Raw genomic sequence first — 20,413 nt, 5'->3', positions numbered from 1 at the left:
ATTTTCTTGAGAAGTACTTGATGCGGACCCATACACCACACAACCATAATCTAACACAGATCTAATTAACCCAGTGTATTTATATAGCCTTCAAAGCTGTTCTATCTGCCCCCCAATCACATCCAACTAAACATCTCATTACATTAAGTATCTTCTTACATTTGTCCACTACTTTCTGAATATGAACCATCCATGTAATCCTCTCATCAAACTTGCGTGAGAGTTGACCATCTTGCTCTGCTGTATGATCTTTGATGTGACCTTGAGTGAGCATCAGGGTTTGGCCATGAAACGCCGCCCAGTTGTTGTTGTTGTTGCTGCAGCTTCTCTTGTCTCCACAGTCGCTGCCCGTCTGTCACTGTCGCTGTCACTGTCTCTGTCGCTGTCCCTGTCGCTGCGTCACAAGCGCCGCCGACATTTTGTATCCGCCTTCACGTTTAAAAACAAACCGCCATCTTGCAGCTGCCAATCGGCGGTGACGTCACGGCGCAGGGCGGGCGGGGAGGACGGACGTCACGGCGCAGGGCGGGCGGGGAGGACGCCCCCAACCCTCCCCCCCCACCTCCCCCTTCACTCACGACATTCTCCTAACTCCATGCTTTCTCCTAAGTGGCTGGAGGGAGCAATCTCTTGAACTATATAATAATCTGCCACTGTAAACCCCTCACCAACATGGCCGCCATCAAACCCCTCACAAAGATGGCCGCCGGCTGCCGACCAATCAGCGGCGCCGACCTCACCAAGATGGCCGCCGGTCCCGCCCCGGGATCGAGTCTCCGCATCGACCGCATGAAAATGGCGACGGAGAAGCGGCAGTTGGTGACGTCGCTGCGGACGGAGCTGAGGTAAATAATGTTGTAAATAAACCGGGTAAATGTGGGGGAGTTGAGGTCAATCTCCACATAAACTACACGTCTGGGGAATAAACCTGGGGTCAATAATAGTAGCAATGTTACAAAATTTTGAGATTTAAAAAATCAAGTCTGTAATTTATCCCATCAGATAAAGCATAAAAATAAGTTTAATTTGACACCTAATTCACTTTCATATCTCAAGTATTTAAAAAGTTATGGCCATTTTCATACTCGGAAATGACCATCTTGTTCCCTATTGATTTTCTATGGACATAACAAAAAAGTTGTGATCGTGAACAGTCAAAAGCCCATAACTTTCTTAAAAATTAAGAGAACTGAATGAAATTTTCAGTTATCATAGATTGAAGCATTCTGAAACAAATATAAAATAATCTTACTTGGATGACCTGAAATTAAAGCATATAATTAGTTAGTTACCTAATTGTAGCTAATTTCAGACTTCAATTACTAGATCTAAACATCTATCCATTTCTTAATAAATGATTAACATTTTTAAATAGCCTAAATGTCCAAATAATATTCACAAATAATTCACAATAAAACATGATTTTTAAATCTCATTTACATTAATTTATAGGCCAAATGGAAGGAATTCAGTGTTCAATTGCTGTAAATAAATGCCCATTTAAATCAGCTTTCCAGTGGGTCCCTGTGGAACGCGCTGGTTTAGAACGTTCACATTGCGGTAGATTTGTGCCCTCAAATGCCCAGAAAAATACTGCGGGATATAATGGGCCCAAAATGAGCTACTCGCAATATTAAACTTTGTACAAAGGGATCTTTAGAAGCCCTTTTTAATGTAAAAATATACAACCTACCTTCAGCTGTCTGCTTTATAAGCCCCTGCGGTTGCTGGCGGTCGCGGGTTTTGAGATTGATTTTTAAACTACTATAACTATTATTCAAGGCCTTTAAACCTAATAATAGCTTTTGCGACGGGGTCTTCCAGCGATTTTTCGTTAATAATTAACTAGGCTGAACATCTTCGATTTGAACAGCCTAGAGAAAATCGCGTTTTAAACCCGCCCCCTCTAAACGGCGCCAAAATCGCGCACACCCGCAGCGGCAGATTTTCAAAGACGCTTCAGGTAGGCTTTGCAACATACCTAATAATAGAAACTCACCGTCTGGAGCAGCGTCCTGATATAAAACACCAGGCTTATAAACATCTATCTCCCTCTCTCTGGCTCTCTGTAAATAATCAATAAATCACCAAATAAACTACACGTCTGGGGAATAAACCCGGTAAATCTGGTGTAAATAATGTTATAAACTACACGTCTGGGGGAATAAACCCGGTAAAACTGGGGTAAATAATGTTATAAACTACACGTCTGGGGAATAAACCCGGTAAAACTGGGGTAAATAATGTTATAAACAGAAACATAGAAACATAGAAATTAGGTGCAGGAGTAGGCCATTCGGCCCTTCGAGCCTGCACCGCCATTCAATATGATCATGGCTGATCATCCAACTCAGTATCCCGTACCTGCCTTCTCTCCATACCCTCTGATCCCCTTAGCCACAAGGGCCACATCTAACTCCCTCTTAAATATAGCCAATGAACTGGCCTCGACTACCCTCTGTGGCAGGGAGTTCCAGAGATTCACCACTCTCTGTGTGAAAAAAGTTCTTCTCATCTCGGTTTTAAAGGATTTCCCCCTTATCCTTAAGCTGTGACCCCTTGTCCTGGACTTTCCCAACATCGGGAGCAATCTTCCTGCATCTAGCCTGTCCAACCCCTTAAGAATTTTGTAAGTTTCTATAAGATCCCCTCTCAATCTCCTAAATTCTAGAGAGTATAAACCAAGTCTATCCAGTCTTTCTTCATAAGACAGTCCTGACATCCCAGGAATCAGTCTGGTGAACCTTCTCTGCACTCCCTCTATGGCAATAATGTCCTTCCTCAGATTTGGAGACCAAAACTGTACGCAATACTCCAGGTGTGGTCTCACCAAGACCCTGTACAACTGCAGTAGAACCTCCCTGCTCCTATATTCAAATCCTTTTGCTATGAAAGCTAACATACCATTCGCTTTCTTCACTGCCTGCTGCACCTGCATGCCCACTTTCAATGACTGGTGTACCATGACACCCAGGTCTCGCTGCATCTCCCCTTTTCCTAGTCGGCCACCATTTAGATAATAGTCTGCTTTCCTGTTTTTGCCACCAAAATGGATAACCTCACATTTATCCACATTATACTGCATCTGCCAAACATTTGCCCACTCACCCAGCCTATCCAAGTCACCTTGCAGTCTCCTAGCATCCTCCTCACAGCTAACACTGCCCCCCAGCTTAGTGTCATCCGCAAACTTGGAGATATTGCCTTCAATTCCCTCATCCAGATCATTAATATATATTGTAAATAGCTGGGGTCCCAGCACTGAGCCTTGCGGTACCCCACTAGTCACTGCCTGCCATTGTGAAAAGGACCCGTTTACTCCTACTCTTTGCTTCCTGTTTGCCAACCAGTTCTCTATCCACATCAATACTGAACCCCCAATGCCGTGTGCTTTAAGTTTGTAAACTAATCTCTTATGTGGGACCTTGTCGAAAGCCTTCTGGAAGTCCAGATACACCACATCCACTGGTTCTCCCCTATCCACGCTACTAGTTACATCCTCGAAAAATTCTATAAGATTCGTCAGACATGATTTACCTTTTGTAAATCCATGCTGACTTTGTCCAATGATTTCACCACTTTCCAAATGTGCTGCTATCCCATCTTTAATAACTGACTCTAGCAGTTTCCCCACTACCGATGTTAGACTAACTGGTCTGTAATTCCCTGTTTTCTCTCTCCCTCCCTTCTTAAAAAGTGGGGTTACGTTTGCTACCCGCCAATCCTCAGGAACTACTCCAGAATCTAAAGAGTTTTGAAAGATTATTACTAATGCATCCACTATTTCTGGAGCTACTTCCTTAAGTACTCTGGGATGCAGCCTATCTGGCCCTGGGGATTTATCGGCCTTTAATCATTTAATTTACCCAACACCACTTCCCGGCTAACCTGGATTTCACTCAATTCCTCCAACTCCTTTGACCCGCGGTCCCCTGCTATTTCCGGCAGATTATTTATGTATTCCTTAGTGAAGACGGAACCAAAGTAGTTATTCAATTGGTCCGCCATATCCTTGTTCCCCATGATCAACTCACCCGGGGAACAAAATAAACCTGGTAAAACTGGGGTAAATAATGTTATAAACACAGGGGAGCGGAATAAACCCGGTCTAGGGGTAAAACTGGGGTAAATAATGATATAAAAACACAGGGGAGCGGAATAAACTGGGCTGTGAATTCGTTCCCAAAACATCCAACCCCGACCCCTCGGTAAAATAATTCTAAATCTGCTGTGATGACATTACGCAAGTTGACATTTCATAAGAACCACATGATCATCAGGCTGCCTTTTAAACCCATGTCCATAAAGGTTTGAGTCTAACGGTTGGAGCTGTGCTATTGTGGCTTTTTGTTAATGTTTATTTTTGAAATAAAAACCATAATTCTTTATGCTAAAAGAAAACAAAATGACAGAAAGGACCGTGACAAAATAAAAATTCCATTGAATAAAGTAAAAATTATAAAAGCATTACTGCAAAATGTATTAAACTAAGACCACAGGTATGAGCTAAATGGCTAAATTATGACCAAAAAAAATCTCATATGCAATAGAATTTAAAAGTAAATGCATAGGTAGTTAAGTTTGTTACAAATGTACATACCTAAAATTTATTAATAACGTCTGAGGAACAGAATTGCTTCTGTCAGAGAGAGAGAGAGAGAGAGAGAGTGTGTGTGTGTAGGGAGGGAGGAGAGGGGTGAGAGGCTGGAGGTGGAAAGGGGGTGAAGTGAGTAGCGGGGGCAAGCAGCGAGCAAAGGGAGGGGGGAGGGATTCAAGGGGGAGTGGGTTTGGTGCCGAGGGGGATGAATGGAGGGGATGGGAACTGGGGGGGGGGGGGGAGAGAGGGGTCAAGTGAGTCATAGAAGGGGGTAGGGAACCTGGTGGGGGTTCACATTGTTTGAGGGTAGGGAGGAGGGGGAGGGAGCAAAGGGGTTACGAGCATGAGGCAGCAGGGGTAATGGGCAGGGAGCCACAGGGAGGAGGTCACATTGTTTGGGGGTGGGGAGGGTGTTGCAGTTTAGGAAGTCAAACCAGGGCAGGATCTTCACTGAATGGCGGGGCACTGGGGCAATAGACAAGAGACAATATGTGCAGGAATAGGCCATTTGGCCCTTTGAGCCAGCACCGCCATTCAATATAATCATGGCTGATCATCCCAAATCAATACCCCGTACCTGCCTTCTCCCCATATCCGCTGACCCCACTATCTTTATGAGCCCTATCTAGCTCTCTCTTGAATGTATCCAGAGAACCGGCCTCCACCGCCCTCTGAGGCAGAGAATTCCACAGACTCACAATTCTCCGTGAGAAAAAGTGTTTCCTCGTGTCCGTACTAAATGGCTTACCCCTTATTCTTAAACTCTGTGTGGCCCCTGGTTCTGGACTCCCCCAACATCGGGAACATGTTTCCTGCCTCAAGCATGTCCAAACCCTTAACAATCTTATATGTTTCAATAAGTATCCTCTCATCCTTCTAAACTCCAGAGTGTTCAAGCCCAGCCGCTCCATTCTCTCAGCATATGACAGTCCCGGCATCCCGGGAATTAACCTTGTAAACCTTCGCTGCTCTCCCTCAATAGCAAGAATGTCCTTCCTCAAATTAGGGGACCAAAACTGCACACAATACTCCAGGTGTGGTCTCATTAGGACTCTGAACTCTGAGCCTTGCAGAATGTGTAGAGCCGAGGGATCTAGGAGTGCGGGTACGAGTTGGGCCGAAGGGCCGCTTTCCAACGCTGCATCACTCCATGACTATGACAAAGTGCTGGAGTAACTCGGCGGGTCAGGCAGCATTTGTGGAGAAGATAGACACAAAGTGCTGGAGTAACTCAGCAGGTCAGGCAGCATCTGTGGAGAGAGGAATGGGTGACGTTTTGGGTCGACACCCTTCTTTGGTTTAGTTTAGTTTAGAGATGCAGCGCGGAAACAACAGGTCTTTCGGCCCATGGAATAAGTGCCGACCAGCGATCACCCCGTACACGAGCACTGTCCGACGCACATTAGGAAGAATTTAACAATTTTGTGGAGGCCGATTAATTTACAACCCGGAACGTCTTTGAAATGTTGGAGGAAACAGGAGCACCCGGAGGAAAAACCCACGCAGGTCAAAGGGAGAACGTACAAACCACACAGACAGCACCCGTAATCAGCATCGAGCCGGGGTCTCTGGCGTTGAGGCAGCAACTGTACCGCTGCGCCACTGTGCCACGCAGAATTATATAACGGATTCCTCCGCCATAAACAAACTCAATATGTGCTAGTAATGTCCTGTTTGCCAGGTTGTTGAACCTCTGTGTTCCCCTCCTGCAGGGTTTAGGAGCCGTTGCTGTGGACGGAGAGACAGGGGCATGAGCGGACATTGAGGACGGCCAGGGTGCCGGTGCCCCCCCCCCCCCCCCCATCTGCTCGGTGTGCGGGCTGAGCTTCGAGCTGCTGAGCCGCGATGGAGGACCACATGACGGGGCACAACAAGGAGAGGCGTTATGAGTGCGACGTGTGTGGCAAGGCCTGGCAGTGCCCGAGCCATCTGGAGATCCACAGGCGAGTGCACACAGGAGAACGCCCCTTCAACTGCACGGAGTGTGGCAAGAGCTTCATCAGCTCCAGTACCCTGCTGCGACACAACCGCGTGCACTCCAGCGAGAGGCTGTTCACCTGCTCCGTCTGCGGCAAGACCTTCAAGAGGGCGAATCACCTGAAGAAGCACTGGCAGGTGCACACGGGCGAGAAGCCCTATTGCTGCTCCACCTGCGGCAAGAGTTTTGCCCAGTCGTCGGCGTTGTGTGAGCACCGGCGGGTGCACAGCAGTGAGCGGCCCTTCACCTGCAACTGCGGCAAAGGCTTCAAGTCGTCCAACCAACTGAAGGTGCACCAGCGCACCCACACCGGTGAGCGCCCCTACACCTGTGCACAGTGCGGCAAGGGCTTCACCCGCTCCAGCAGCCTGCTGGTGCACCAGCGCACCCACACCAGTGAGCGTCCCTACACCTGCGCCCAGTGCGGCAAGGGCTTCACGCAGTCCAGCACCCTGCTGGTGCATCAGCGCACCCACACCGGCGAGCGCCCCTACACCTGCACCCAGTGCGGCAAGGACTTCACCCAGTCTAGTCACCTGCTGACGCACCAGCTCACCCACATTGGCGAGCGGCCCTACACCTGCGCCCAGTGCGGCAAGGTCTTCATCCGCTCCACCTATCTGCTGTCCCACCAGCGGGTGCACGCCGTCGACCATCCCGTCCCCAGCCCGGTGTGTGGAGAGCGCTTCACCATGGCCTCACACGCCCCGTCTAACCAGCACGTGCACACCAGTGGCCAGCCCTACGACTGCCCGTACTGCGGTGAGGAGTTTGACAGCTCGCGAGGGTGGCGGCAACACCGGCGGACCCATGCCGGCGAGCAGCTGCTCCCACTGTGACAAGAGAGCATGGGGGCTGTGGGAGCACCAGCGGCTACACACCGGAGAGAGACCCTTTGTGTGCGCTGAGTGTGGCAAGGGATTCACCCGGCTTGACCACCTGCTGGAGCACCGACGAGACCACACCGTCCAGCGCCCCTTCACCTGCCCGCTCTGCGACAAGGCCTTTGCCCCCTCCTCCAGCCTGCTGGCCCACTGCCACGTGGATAAGCACAGTTTAGGTAGACACAAAATGCTGGAAGGAATGGGTAATGTTTCAGGGTCGAGGCCCCATCTTCAGTGTCGACACGAAACGTCACCCATTGGTACAGTTTAAAGGACAAGAGGGAGGAGCTGTTTGTGAGTCAGATCCCTGCTGATTTATCCCAGCAGTTTGTATTGTACTTGTATTGTATCCAGGGCAACGCAGGAGAATGAGGGCCAGGGCAGGATGTCAGATGTGGGAGGTCATGGAGTCGGATAGCCCTCCAGACGTCCACATCTGCACCAGGTGCATCGAGATGCAGCTCCTAAGGGACCGTATTGGGATCCTGGAGCAGCAGCTCGATGACCTCTGTCTGGTCAGGGAGAGTGAGGAGGTCATAGAGAGGAGTTATAGGGAGGTGGTCACTCCAGAACCACGGGAGACAGACATGTGGGTCATGCTTAGGAAGGGCAAGGGGCAGAGGCAGGGACGAGTGAGTACCCCAGTGTCTGTACATCTTGAAAATAAGTACTCCTGTTTGTGTACGGTTGGGGGGGACAGCCGGCCCGGGGGTAATGACAGCGGCCGAGCCTCCGGCACAGAGACCGGCCCAGTTGCTCAGAAAGGTAGGGAAAAAAAGAGGAGGGCAATAGTAGTTGGAGACTCTATAGAGGGTCGGATAGGCGATTATGTGGACGCAGTCGGGAGACCCGGATGGTAGTCTGCCTCCCTGGTGCCAGGGTCTCGGATGTGTCTCAACGCGTCCACGATATCCTGAAATCAGAGGGAGAGGAGCCTGAGGTCGTGGCACATATAGGTACCAATGACATAGGTAAAAAAGGGAAGTCCTGAAGGGAGAATTTAGGGAGTTGGGAGGAGAGTAAAGGAAAAGGACCAAAAAAAGTAACAATCTCAGGATTACTGCTGTGCCACGCGACAGTGCGAATAGGAATGGAGCGAGGTGGAGGATAAATGCGTGGCCAAAGGACTGGTGCAGAGGGCAGGGATGCAAGTTTCTGGATAATTGGGACTTCTTTTGGGGAAGGTGTGACCTGTACAGCAAGGACGGGTGGCACTTGAACCCGAGGTGGGGAGATTTGCAAAGGCTACTGGGGAGACTTTAAACTAGAATGGTTGGGGGAGGGACTCAAATAGAGAAAGCTAGTAGACAGAGTGCGAGGCAGGAGGCAGAGAAGGGAAGCACTCGGACACAAAATCTAGGGGAGAAAGAAGAAAAATAAAATAAACAGAGAATAAGAGGCGGTGGGTTTCTTAAGTGTGCATATTTTAATGCTAGGAGCATTGTAAGAAAGGTGGATGAGCTTAGAGCCTGGATTGATACCTGGAAGTATGATGTTGTGGCGATCAGTGAAACATGGTTGCAGGAGGGCTGTGATTGGAAACTAAATATTCCAGGATTTTGTTGCTTCAGGTGTGATAGAATTGGAGGGGCAAGAGGTGGGGGTGTTGCATTGCTTGTCAGGGAAGATATTACAGTAGTGCTTTGGCAGGATAGATTGAAGAGCTCATCTAGGGAGGCTATTGGGTGGAACTGAGAAGTGGGAAAGGTGTAGCAACACTTATATGGGTGTATTATAGATGGGGAGCGAGAATTGGAAGAGCAAATATGCAAGGAGATAGTAGATATTAGTAGTAAGCACAAGGTAGTGATTTTGTGAGATTTCAATTTTCCACACATAGACTGGGAAACACATTCTGTAAATGGGCTGGATGGTTTGGAGTTTGTAAAATGTGTGCAGGACAGTTTTTTTGCCGCAATACATAGAGGTACCTACTAGAGAAGGGGCAGTGCTGGACCTCCTGTTAGGAAATGAGACAGGTCACGTGGCGGAGGTATGCGTTGGGGAGAACTTCGGGTCCAGTAATCACAATACCATTAGTTTCAATATAATTACGGAGAGGTTCAGAACTGGACCAAGGGTTGGGATTTTTGATTGGGGAAAGGCTAACTTTGATGAGATGCGAAAAGATTTAAAAGGAGTGCATTGGGACATTTTGTTTGATGGGAAGGATGTAGAAGAGAAATGGAGAACATTTAAAGGGGAATTTTAAGAGTACAGAATCTTTATGTCCCTGTTCAGTTGAAAGGAAATAGCAAAAATTGGAAAGAGCCCTGGTTTTCAAGGGAAATTGGACACTTGGTTCGGAAAATGAGAGATCTACAATAATTATAGGCAGCATGGAGTGAATGAGGTGCTTGAGGAGTATAAGGAATGTAAAAAGAATCTTAAGAAAGAAATTAGAAAAGCTAAAAGAAGATATGAAGTTGCTTTGGCAAGTAAGGTGAAAGTAAATCCAAAGGGTTTCTACAGGTATATTAATAGCAAAAGGATAACAAGGGATAAATTCGGTCCATTAGAGAGACCGAGTGGACAGCTATCTGCAGAGCCAAAAGAGAAGGTGGAGATATTGAACAATTTCTTTTCTTCGGTATTCACCAAGGAGAAGGATATTGAATTATGTGAGGTAAGGGAAACGAGTAGAGTAGCTATGGATACTATGAGATTCAAATAAAAAGAAGTACAGGTGCACAACCTTTTATCCGAAAGCCTTGGGACCAGACATTTCTCGGATTTCGGAATTTTTCGGATTTCCGAATGGAAGATTTTTAGCGTAGATTCACTGCCCCAGGGAGCAGTGGAAGCAGAAACTTTAAATATATTTAAGACTAAAATAGATGTTTTTTTAGCTGCCAAGGGGATAAGGGGCTACGGGGAGAGGGCAGGGATATGGACCTAGGTATGGTTAGTATAGTAAGACCTGAGTGATCTCCTGGACAAGTGTCGATCGCCTAGATTGGGGTCGGAGAGGAATTTCCCGGATTTTTTTCCCGAATTGGACCTGGGTTTTTATCCGGTTTTTTGCCTCCCCCAGGAGATCACGAGGTTTTTGGGGTGGAGAGGGGTGATAGCGGTATAAAGGGAAGGGTAGTGTCTTGTGTTCTGTGTCTTGTGTCTACTGTTTGTGGGTAAGTGTGTCTGTTTAGTGTTCAGCCATGAGCGAATGGCGGTGCGGGCTCGACGGACCTGGTGGTCTACTCTCGCACCTACTTTCTATGTTTCTATGTTTCTATGATTAGGTAGGTAGCGCGGGCGGCTTGAAAAGTCTGGAGCGGCTGCCTCCTCCCCGGAGAATCATTGTAAATCATTCCTTAAATGTTAGTCAGTTAGTTTGGAGGGGTCTTATGTGGTGGGGGGGGGGGGGGGGGTGAAGGAGGAAACTTTAATTATTAGTCCCCTACCTGGTCGGAGAGGCGGGGAGCGGGCAATGCCTTACCGGGTCGCCGAGCAGTAAGCTCCGGAGCGCTGTGGTCGCCGACTCCAAACATCGCGGAGCTGGGGGCTGCGGGCGTCCGGCCGCGGGCGGCGCCGGTTGGAGCTCCGACCCCGGCAACTCTACCCCTGGCTGCGCGACGCTCCAAATCCAGCGCCTCCCGCGGCCGGACGCCCGCAGCCCCAGCTCCGCGATGTTGGGAGTCAGCGGTGTCGCAGCGCTGGGATACCAGCGGGGAGCGGGCAATGCCTTACCGGGTCGCAGTGCGGTAAGCTCCGGAGCGCTGTGGCCGCCGACACACATCGCGGAGCTGGGGCTGCGGGCGTCCGGCCGTGGGCCGCGGGCCACGCTGGATTTGGAGCGCCGCGCAGCCAGGGGTAGAGTTGCTGGGGTCGGAGCTACAACCGGCGCCGCCCGCAGCCAGACGCCCGCTGCCCCAGCTCCGCAATGTTGGGAGTCGGCGGCCACAGCGCTCCGGAGCTTACTGCACGGCGACCCGGTAAGGCATTGCCCGCTCCCCACCTCTCCGACCAGGTAGGGGACTAAGAATTAAAGTTTCCCCCTTCACATAAAAGCCCTCCAAACTAACTGACTAACATTTAAACAATGATTTACAGATCAAGTGTCTCCCCGGTCTCCGGGGAGGAGGCAGCCGCAACAGTAGTACAGACCTGGGTTGACCGTGGGTCGTTTCGGGTCAAGTTTGGCGCCAAACGCGAGCTTTGGTGTGCAGACGACATCCTGGAAAAAATGTCCGGTTTTCGGAGCTTTTCGGTTTCCGGAACTCCGGATAAAAGGTTGTGCATCTGTACTGACACTTTTGAAAAATATAAAAGTGGATAAGTCTCCAGGTCCTGACAGGATATTCCCTAGGACATTGAGGGAAGTTAGTGTAGAAATAGCAGGGCCTATGACAGAGATATTTCAAATGTTTTTAGAAACGCAAGTAATGCCCGAGGATTGGCGTACTGCGCATGTTGTTCCATTGTTTAAAAAGGGTTCTAAAAGTACACCTAGCAATTATAGACCTGTTAGTTTGAATTCAGTGGTGAGCAAATTAATGGAAAAGATACTTAGAGATAATATATATAAGCATCTGGATAAACAGGGTCGGGTTAGGAACAGTTAACATGGATTTGTGCTTGGAAGGTCATGTTTGACTAATTTTCTGAAATTTTTTGAAGAGGTTGCTAGGGAAATTGATGAGGGTAAAGCAGTGGATGTTGTCTATATGGACTTTAGTAAGGCCTTTGACAAGGTTCCTCATGGAAGGTTGGTTAAGAAGGTTCAATTGTTGGGTATAAATGCAGGAGTAGCAAGATGGATTCAACAGTGGCTGAATGGTAGATGCCAGAGAGTAATGGTGGATGGCTGTTTGTCAGGTTGGAGGCCAGTGACTAGTGGGGTGCCTCAGGGATCTGTGTTGGGTCCACTGTTTGTCATGTACATCAATGATCTGGATGAAGGTGTGGTAAATTGGATTAGTAAGTATGCAGATGATACTAAGATAGGTGTTGTGGATAATGAAATAGATTTCCAAAGTCTACAGAGAGATTTAGGTCATTTTGAATAATGGGCTGAAAGATGGCAGATGGTGTTTAATGCTGATAAGTGTGAGGTGCTACATCTTGGCAGGACAAATCAAAATAGGACGTACATGGTAAATGGTAGCGAATTGGGGAATGCAGTTGAGCAGAGGGATCTAGGAATAACTGTGCATAGTTCCCTGAATGTGGAATCTCATATAGGTAGGGTGGTAAAGAAAGCTTTTGGTATGCTAGCCTTTATAAATCAGAGCATTGAGTATAGAAGTTGGGATGTAATGTTAAAATTATACAAGGCATTGGTGAGACCAAATCTGGAGTATGGTGTACAATTTTGGTCGCCCAATTATAGGAAGGATGTCAACAAAATAGAGAGAGTACAGAGGAGATTTACAAGAATATTGCCTGGGTTTCAGCAACGAAGTTACAGAGAAAGGTTGAATAAGTTATGTCTTTATTCTCTGGAGCACAGAAGGTTAAGGGGGGACTTGATAGAGGTCTTTAAAATGATGAGATGGATAGACAGAGTTGACGTGGACAAGCTTTTACCATTGAGAGTAGGGAAGATTCGAACAAGAGGATATGACTTCAGAAGTAAGGGACATACGTTTTGGGGTAACAAGAGGGGGAACTTCTTTACTCAGAGAGGTAGCTGTGTGGAATGAGCTTCCAGTGGAAGTGGTGGAGGCAGGTTCGATTTTATCATTTAAAAATGAATAGGATAGGTATATGGATGGGAAAGGAATGGAGGGTTCTGGTCTGAGTGCAGGCAGACGGGAATAGGGGAAAATAATTGTTCAGCACGGACTTGTAGGGCCGAGATGGCCTGTTTCCGTGCTGTAATTGTTATATGGTTAAATATGGTGTTAAGCTGGGGAGGGTACAGAAGAGGTTTACTAGGATGCCGAAAGAACTGGAATGCCTGAGTTGTTGAAGAGGCTTGGACTTTATGTATTGGAGCTCGGGAGGATGTGGGGTGATATTATAGATGTATATAAGATCATGAGAGGAATGGATAAAGTACATGTACAAACTTTTAACCAGAGTCAGGGATTCGACAACCAGACGACATAGTTCAAGGTGAGGTACGAGAGATTGAATAGGAACTTGAGCAGCAACTTATTTAAACAACGCATTGTAGGTGTGTTTATTGTGTTGCTGGATGAGGCAGGTGCTATGACAATGTTTAATAAACCTTTAGAGATGTACATAGATAGGTCAGGTTCCAAAGTACATTGTCCTAATCTTGTAGGTGGGCCAAGCGTCGATGAGGCATGTTCATCAGCAGGGGTCGGTTGGGTTGAAAGGTTTGCTCGCTGAATGACTTTCTGACTCGTCTGAGTATATCTTGTGTTCCTCTTCTGTCTTAGAAGCACAACAATTATGACGGTCTGCTAAATTACGGTGGCGGCAGCAGCAGCAGCGGAGACCCGGCTCGGCACCGAAGCTGTGGCGGCGGCAGCAGCAGCAGCGGCGGAGATCCGACTCGGCCCTGGAGTTGTGGCGGAGGCAGCAACCACCCGCGGAGTTTGAACCGTCGCCTCGGCGCAGAGGGAGAACAAAGAGGGAAGAGACAGAGACTTTAAGATTTTGCCTTCCACCACAGTGAGGAGGTGTTTGGTGAACTCACTGTGGTGGATGTTAAATTTGTGTTGATTGTGTGTTTTTGCCATTTTTTTAATTATATGTATGACTGCAGGGAAACAAAATTTCGTTCAGACCGAAAGGTCTGAATGACAATAAAACAAATCTAATCTAATCTAATCTTAATATGTTGTCCATCCTATCCCCACACACGGCGATTCTCTTTACACTTGTCCAACAGTTCATTTGTAGTTAACAACCATTCACCACATTATCTTGATCATCATCTCCAATATTCGTCTCCATCATAGTATGAACATCACTGCTCTGGTCCTGGTTGTTACTCACCTCAGACCATTCGGTTTGGTGAGATTAGGTAAGGTAAATTACTGTCATGGGTACTGTGGTACTGGAATACAGTGGACATATTTATTTTTCATGCTATTCAAACGTTTCTAATAAATCATTTGTCGATGCAAACAGTTCAAACTTGTGCAATAGATAGAGCAAAGAGGAAGATACAGATTGCAGACTATATTTCATAATATAGAATATCATGCTGAATATCGTTCTTGATTCTCATCGTAACCTGATTTACCTGTAGGGTTGCAAGAATGCAGAACATGTGCGCAAGCCACATTGCATAATTCCGTTCTACCTTTGCCCTGAGAAACCGACATTTACAGTTGGAGAATTCTGGTTTTCTGAAAATACAAAAGATTCATTCAAGCCGGTGCAGAAATTCTTATTTACCTGCGTCGAAGTGCACAGCTAGAACGATCTATGATGCAATACTTCTATAGCCTTTGAGACATTACTTCTATAGCGTTTGACTAAAAAATTAGAGAGAGTACAGAGGAGATTTACTAGAATGTTGCCTGGGTTTCAGCAACTAAGTTACAGAGAAAGGTTGAACAAGTTAGGTCTTTATTCTTTGGAGCACAGAAGGTTAAGGGGGGATTTGATAGAGGTCTTTAAAATGATGAGAGGGATAGACAGAGTTGACGTGGATAAGCTTTTCCAACTGAGGGTAGGGAAGATTCAAACAAGAGGACATGATTTGAGAATTAAGGGACAGAAGTTTAGAGGTAACATGAGGGGGAACTTATTTACTCAGAGAGTGGTAGCTGTGCGGAATGAGCTTCCAGTGAAGGTGGTGGAGGCAGGTTCAATTTTATCATTTAAAAATAATTTGGATAGTTATATGGATGGGAAAGGAATGGAGGGTTATGGTCTGAGTGCAGGTAGATGGGACTAGGGGAGAATACGTGTTTGGCATGGACAAGAATGGCCAAGATGGCCTGTTTCCGTGCTGTAATTGTTATATGATTATATGGTTTTACCGAGGCTTGGCGGTGTTGTAAACAATTAACATTAGGTTTCTGATATAGGTTTAGGATTAGTATTATTATTGTTACGTGTCCAGTGGACATAAGCTGTGTTTTGCATGTTATCCAAGCTAACCAAATATTCCATGCGTAGGAACAATCAGTTGGAAGCTAAGTATCAGAGATGGAGCAAAAACGAAGATACATTGTGCAGAATATAGTTTCAGCAATGTAGCACATCATCTCTAGAGACAAAGTCCAATGTCCTCAATGGGTAAATGTGAAATAAATAGCGCTATAGGTTACGGAAGGACCATTTAGAAGCCAGATAAAGGACGAGAAGAATCTACTGATGGTGGGTCCTTTCACGCTTGTGTACTTTCTGCCGACTGGGACAGGGAGACGAAGAAATGGTCGGGGTGAAACAGGCATTTGGCTGCTTTTCAAGGCAGTGTGAAGTATAGACGGAGTCAGTGGCGAGACGTCTGGTCTGTATGAAGCACTAGACTACATCTAGAAATATGTGCCATTGCTTGCGTTCTATCCAGAATACAGTATCGGCATGCTTACTGTGTTAATCCTCATTCCTCACCTTCTCAGCACATTTGCCCTGCATTCCTTTGTGCTTAACAACGATTAGCCTTTTCTAACATATCAAGAACGTCTGGGTCACGTGTCAATCTTAGTCTCCACCATAGTACGAACATTCCCACTGTGAGCATAGTAGATATTTATCAGAAACCATTAGGCGAGGTTAGGGCTCATATTGCCACACGGACTGAGGTGCAGTGGAAAGGATTGTTTTGCATGGTGTCCAGTTAGTTCAAATAGACCACTCACAGATACAATCAGTTCAAACTCAAGTACAATAGATGGAGCTAAGGAACAGATACAGGGTGCAGAATATAGTTCATGATGCAGAACATCAACTGAATATGTTTCTGTATTTTCACCAACATTAATATGTCCGTGTATTTTTAAAAATGAACAAGCTGTGGTCAAGCCACATCGCATATTTCTGGTCTTGGTACTGCATCTCTTTCAGTTGGAGAATTTGTGTTCTGTAAATACACACAAGTTTATAGAACCTGGTGTAAGTGTTCTCATTTAAAGTGTGTCGAGGGGCACAGGTTGAACGATCAATCTGTAGCAATGTTACAACATTTTGAGCTTTACACAATCAAGTCTTTAATTTATCCCATCAGATAAAGCATAAAAATAAGTTTAATTTGACACCTAATTCACTTTCACATTTTCAGTATTAAAAAAGTTATGGCAATTTTCATACTCGGAAATTGGCACCTTGTTCCCTTTTGCGTTTTCATTGACTTAACACAAAAACTGTGATCGAGAACATTTAAAAGCCGATAAATTTCTTAAAATTTAAGAGAACTGAAAGAAATGTTCCGTTATTGTAGATTGAAGCATTCTGAAATAAATATGAAACAATCTTACTTAGATGAATTGAAACTAAAGCATATAATTAGTTAGTTATCTAATTGTAGCTAATTACAAAATTCAATTACTAGATTTAAACATCTATCAATTTCTTAAGAATAGATGAACATTTTTAAATAGCCTAAGTGTTCAAATAACATTTACACAATAATTCAGAATATAACATAATTTTTACGTCTCAATGTCATGGGTTTATAGGCCAAATTGAAGGAATTTAATGTTTAATACCTGTAAATTAATGGCCATTTAAATCAACTTGCGAGTGGGATTTACTGGAACGGGACCATTTAGAATGTTCAGATACGGTGAATTTAGTCCCCCATATCTGCAGCAAAAACACTGCCGGTTCTTCAGGGGGGAATCACTGTTTCACGAAATGTAAAATGTGAATTAAATATATCTTAAGCAACACTTTTATACATAAAAATAAACTACTTTCTTTTACCTGGTCCTGCAACGAAAGAGCTGCATACTGCCATTAACAAACAACAGACACACAATCCAGAGGCAGCCTTCATTGTTGCGGGTGACTTCAATCAATCCAACCTGAAGACTGTACTCCCCAAATTCCACCAACATGTCTCCATCCCCACCAGAGTAGACAAGACACTGGACAAAGTCTACACTAACATGGCTGAAGCTTACAAAGCCGTCCCCCTCCCCCACCTTGGTCAGTCTGATCACCTCTCATTGTTCCTGCTCCCTAAGTACTCCCCACTCATCAGACGGGTTAAACCAACTGTGAGGACAGTTAAAGTCTGGTCAGAGGAAGTGGACTCCACACTTCAGCAGTGTTTTGGAAACACTGACTGGAAGGCGTTTGCAGCCCAGGCCACCCTTGACTCCCACACGGACATTGATTCCTACACATCCTCTGTTCTGGACTTTATAAACTCCACCATCAATAGTGTCACCTCCCTCAAACGGGTGACCATATTCCCGAATCAGAAGCCATGGATGAACAGCGAGGTCAGGCTACTGCTGAAAGCACGGGACACCGCTGTCAGGTCAGGCGATACTCGAGCCTACAGTTCATCCAGGGCTAACCTGAAGAGGGGCATCAAGAAGGCCAAGCACTACCATAACCTCAGGATTGAGGAGCACTTCAACAATAACTCCGACCCCCGCCACATGTGGCAAGGCATCCAGGCCATCACGGACTATAGACCCACCAACACCATCCCCACATCCAGCCTCCTTCCTTGAGGAGCTTAACAACTATGGCCGCTTTGACAGGGATAATCTAGAGACAACCATCAAGGCTGTGCTCCCTGCTGATCACCAACCCCTCACACTCACCCCCTACGACGTGTACGTGGCACTGAGTAGGACTAATGCATGTAAGGCTGCTGGCCCTGATGGCATCCCCGGGCATGTCCTCAGGGCCTGTGCTGCGCTGCTGACAGACGTCTGGGCTGACATCTTCAACCTGTCACTTGCCCAAGCAGTTGTACCCACGTGCCTTAAAACCACCTCCATCGTGCCAGTGCCAAAACACTCCACTGTGGGAAGCCACAACGACTTCCGCCCGGTTGCACTTATCCCCATCATCACCAAGTGCTAGTCCTGGCACACCTTAAAGGCAGCCTACATTGGATCCCTATCACTTTGCCTACCGCAAGAATAGGAGTACGGAGGATGCCATCTCAACGGCACTTCACTCCGCCCTCTCCCACATCAACAACAGAGACACTTACCTAAGAATGCTGTTCATCGATTACAGCTCAGCATTCAACACCATTATACCATCTAAAATGATCACCAAACTCGGTAACCTGGCAATGTACATGGTACTAACACCATCATCAAGTATGCAGATAATACAACGGTGATTGGCCTCATCAGCAACAACGATGAGTCAGCCATTAGGGAGGAGGTCCAGCGCCTAGCAACATGGTGCGCTGACAACAACCTGGCCCTTAACTCCAAGAAGCCAAGGAGCTCATTGTAGACTTCAGGAAGTCTAGGGGTGGCACGCACACCCCAATCCACATCAACAGGACGGAGGTGGAACGTGTTTCCAGCTTCAGGTTCCTGGGGGTCACCATTTCCGATGACCTCTCTTGGACCCACAATACCTCAACTCGGGTCAAGAAGGCTCACCAGCGTCTCTTCTTCCTGAGGAGACTGAAGAAGGTCCATCTGTCTCCTCAGATCCTGGTGAACTTCTACCACTGCACCATCGAAAGCATCCTTACCAACTGCATCACAGTATGGTATGGCAACTGCTCTGTCTCCGACCGCAAAGCACTGCAGAGGGTGGTGGAAATTGCCCAACGCATCACCGGTTCCTCACTCCCCTCCATTGAGTCTGTCCAAAGCAAGCGTTGTCTGCAAAGGGTGCTCATCATCGCCAAGGACTGCTCTCACCCCAACCATGGACTGTTTACCCTCCTACCATCCGGGAGGCGCTACAGGTATCACCGTTGCCGGACCAGCAGGTCCAGGAACAGCTTCTTCCCTGCGGCTGTCACACTACTCAACCATGCACCTCGATGACTGCCAATCACCCCCCCCCGGACACTCCTCCCACAGGAAAAACACTATATCTGTACACATGTAAATAGTTTTATTTATTGAAATCATATTCTATGTCGCTCTTCCAGGGAGATGCTAACTGCATTTCGTTGTATCCGTCCTGTACACTGACAATGACAATTAAAGTTGAATCTGAATCGGAATCTGAAGCAACGACATTTTATCTATATACAGTCTACTCCCCGGGCATACTTCTGCAGTTGTACAGAGCACTAGTGACACCACACCTGGAGTATTGTGTGCAGTTTTGGTCCCCTAATTTGAGGAAGGACATTATTGCTATTGAGGGAGTGCATCGTAGATTTACAAGGTTAATTCCCGGGATGGCGGGACTGTCATATGCTGAGAGAATGGAGCAGCTGGGCTTGTGCACTCTGGAGTTGAGAAAGATGAGAGGGTTTCTCATTGAAAGATATAAGATTGTTAAGGGCTTGGACACACTAAAGGCAGGAAACATGTTCCCGATGTTTTGGGAGTCTAGAACCAGGGGCCACAGTTTAAGAATAAGGATTCGGCCATTTAGAACGGAGATGAGGAAGCAGAGTGTTGTGAGTCTGAGGAATTATCTGCCTCAGAGCGGGGTGGAGTCAGGTTATCTGGATGCTTTCAAAAGAGAGCGAGATAGGGCTCTTAAAAATAGCGGAGTCAGGGGATATGGAGAGGAGGCAGGAACGGGGTACTGATTGGTGATGATCAGCCATGATTACATTGAATTGCGGTGCTGGCTCGAAGGGCCGAATGGCCTCCTCCTGCACCTGTTGTCTATTGTCTATCAGTCTGAAGAAAGATATCGACCTGAAACGTCACCATCCCTGCGCTCCCGAGATGATGCCTTTCCAACTGAGTTACTCCAACATTTTGTGTCCCAGTATCTGCCGATTTTCCTACACGCTCTGGCGGAGTGACACACCTCGGATGTGTACTAATGGAGGGACACACTGTGGGATAGTACTGTTGGAGTGATAACCGGTGAGGTAGTTCTGATCGAGTGACGACACTCTGTGTTGTACAGATGGAATAATGCACTGGGGGTCGTATGGATGGAGTGACACACTGAGGGGGGAGAATT

At 46.9% G+C, this 20,413-nt stretch overlaps 1 protein-coding gene across 1 annotated transcript; it reads left to right on the top strand.

Annotated features, from left to right (window-relative positions):
• Positions 1-781: 781 nt before the first annotated feature.
• Positions 782-7,084, top strand: LOC116969587 (zinc finger protein 391-like; the record flags this gene model as incomplete). The annotated part of the gene is made up of 3 exons (XM_033016422.1): positions 782-845; positions 6,310-6,758; positions 6,840-7,084. Coding segments are annotated over exons 2-3 (561 nt in total), but the record flags the coding sequence as incomplete, so codon positions are not given.
• Between the last annotated feature and the right edge of the window lie 13,329 nt (positions 7,085-20,413).

The sequence above is a fragment of the Amblyraja radiata genome, unplaced genomic scaffold, assembly GCF_010909765.2.
Source record: "Amblyraja radiata isolate CabotCenter1 unplaced genomic scaffold, sAmbRad1.1.pri S89, whole genome shotgun sequence".
Lineage (NCBI taxonomy): Eukaryota > Metazoa > Chordata > Chondrichthyes > Rajiformes > Rajidae > Amblyraja > Amblyraja radiata.
The sequence above is the reverse complement of the archived record's forward strand: the minus strand, read 5'-3'. Positions and strand labels throughout refer to the sequence as shown.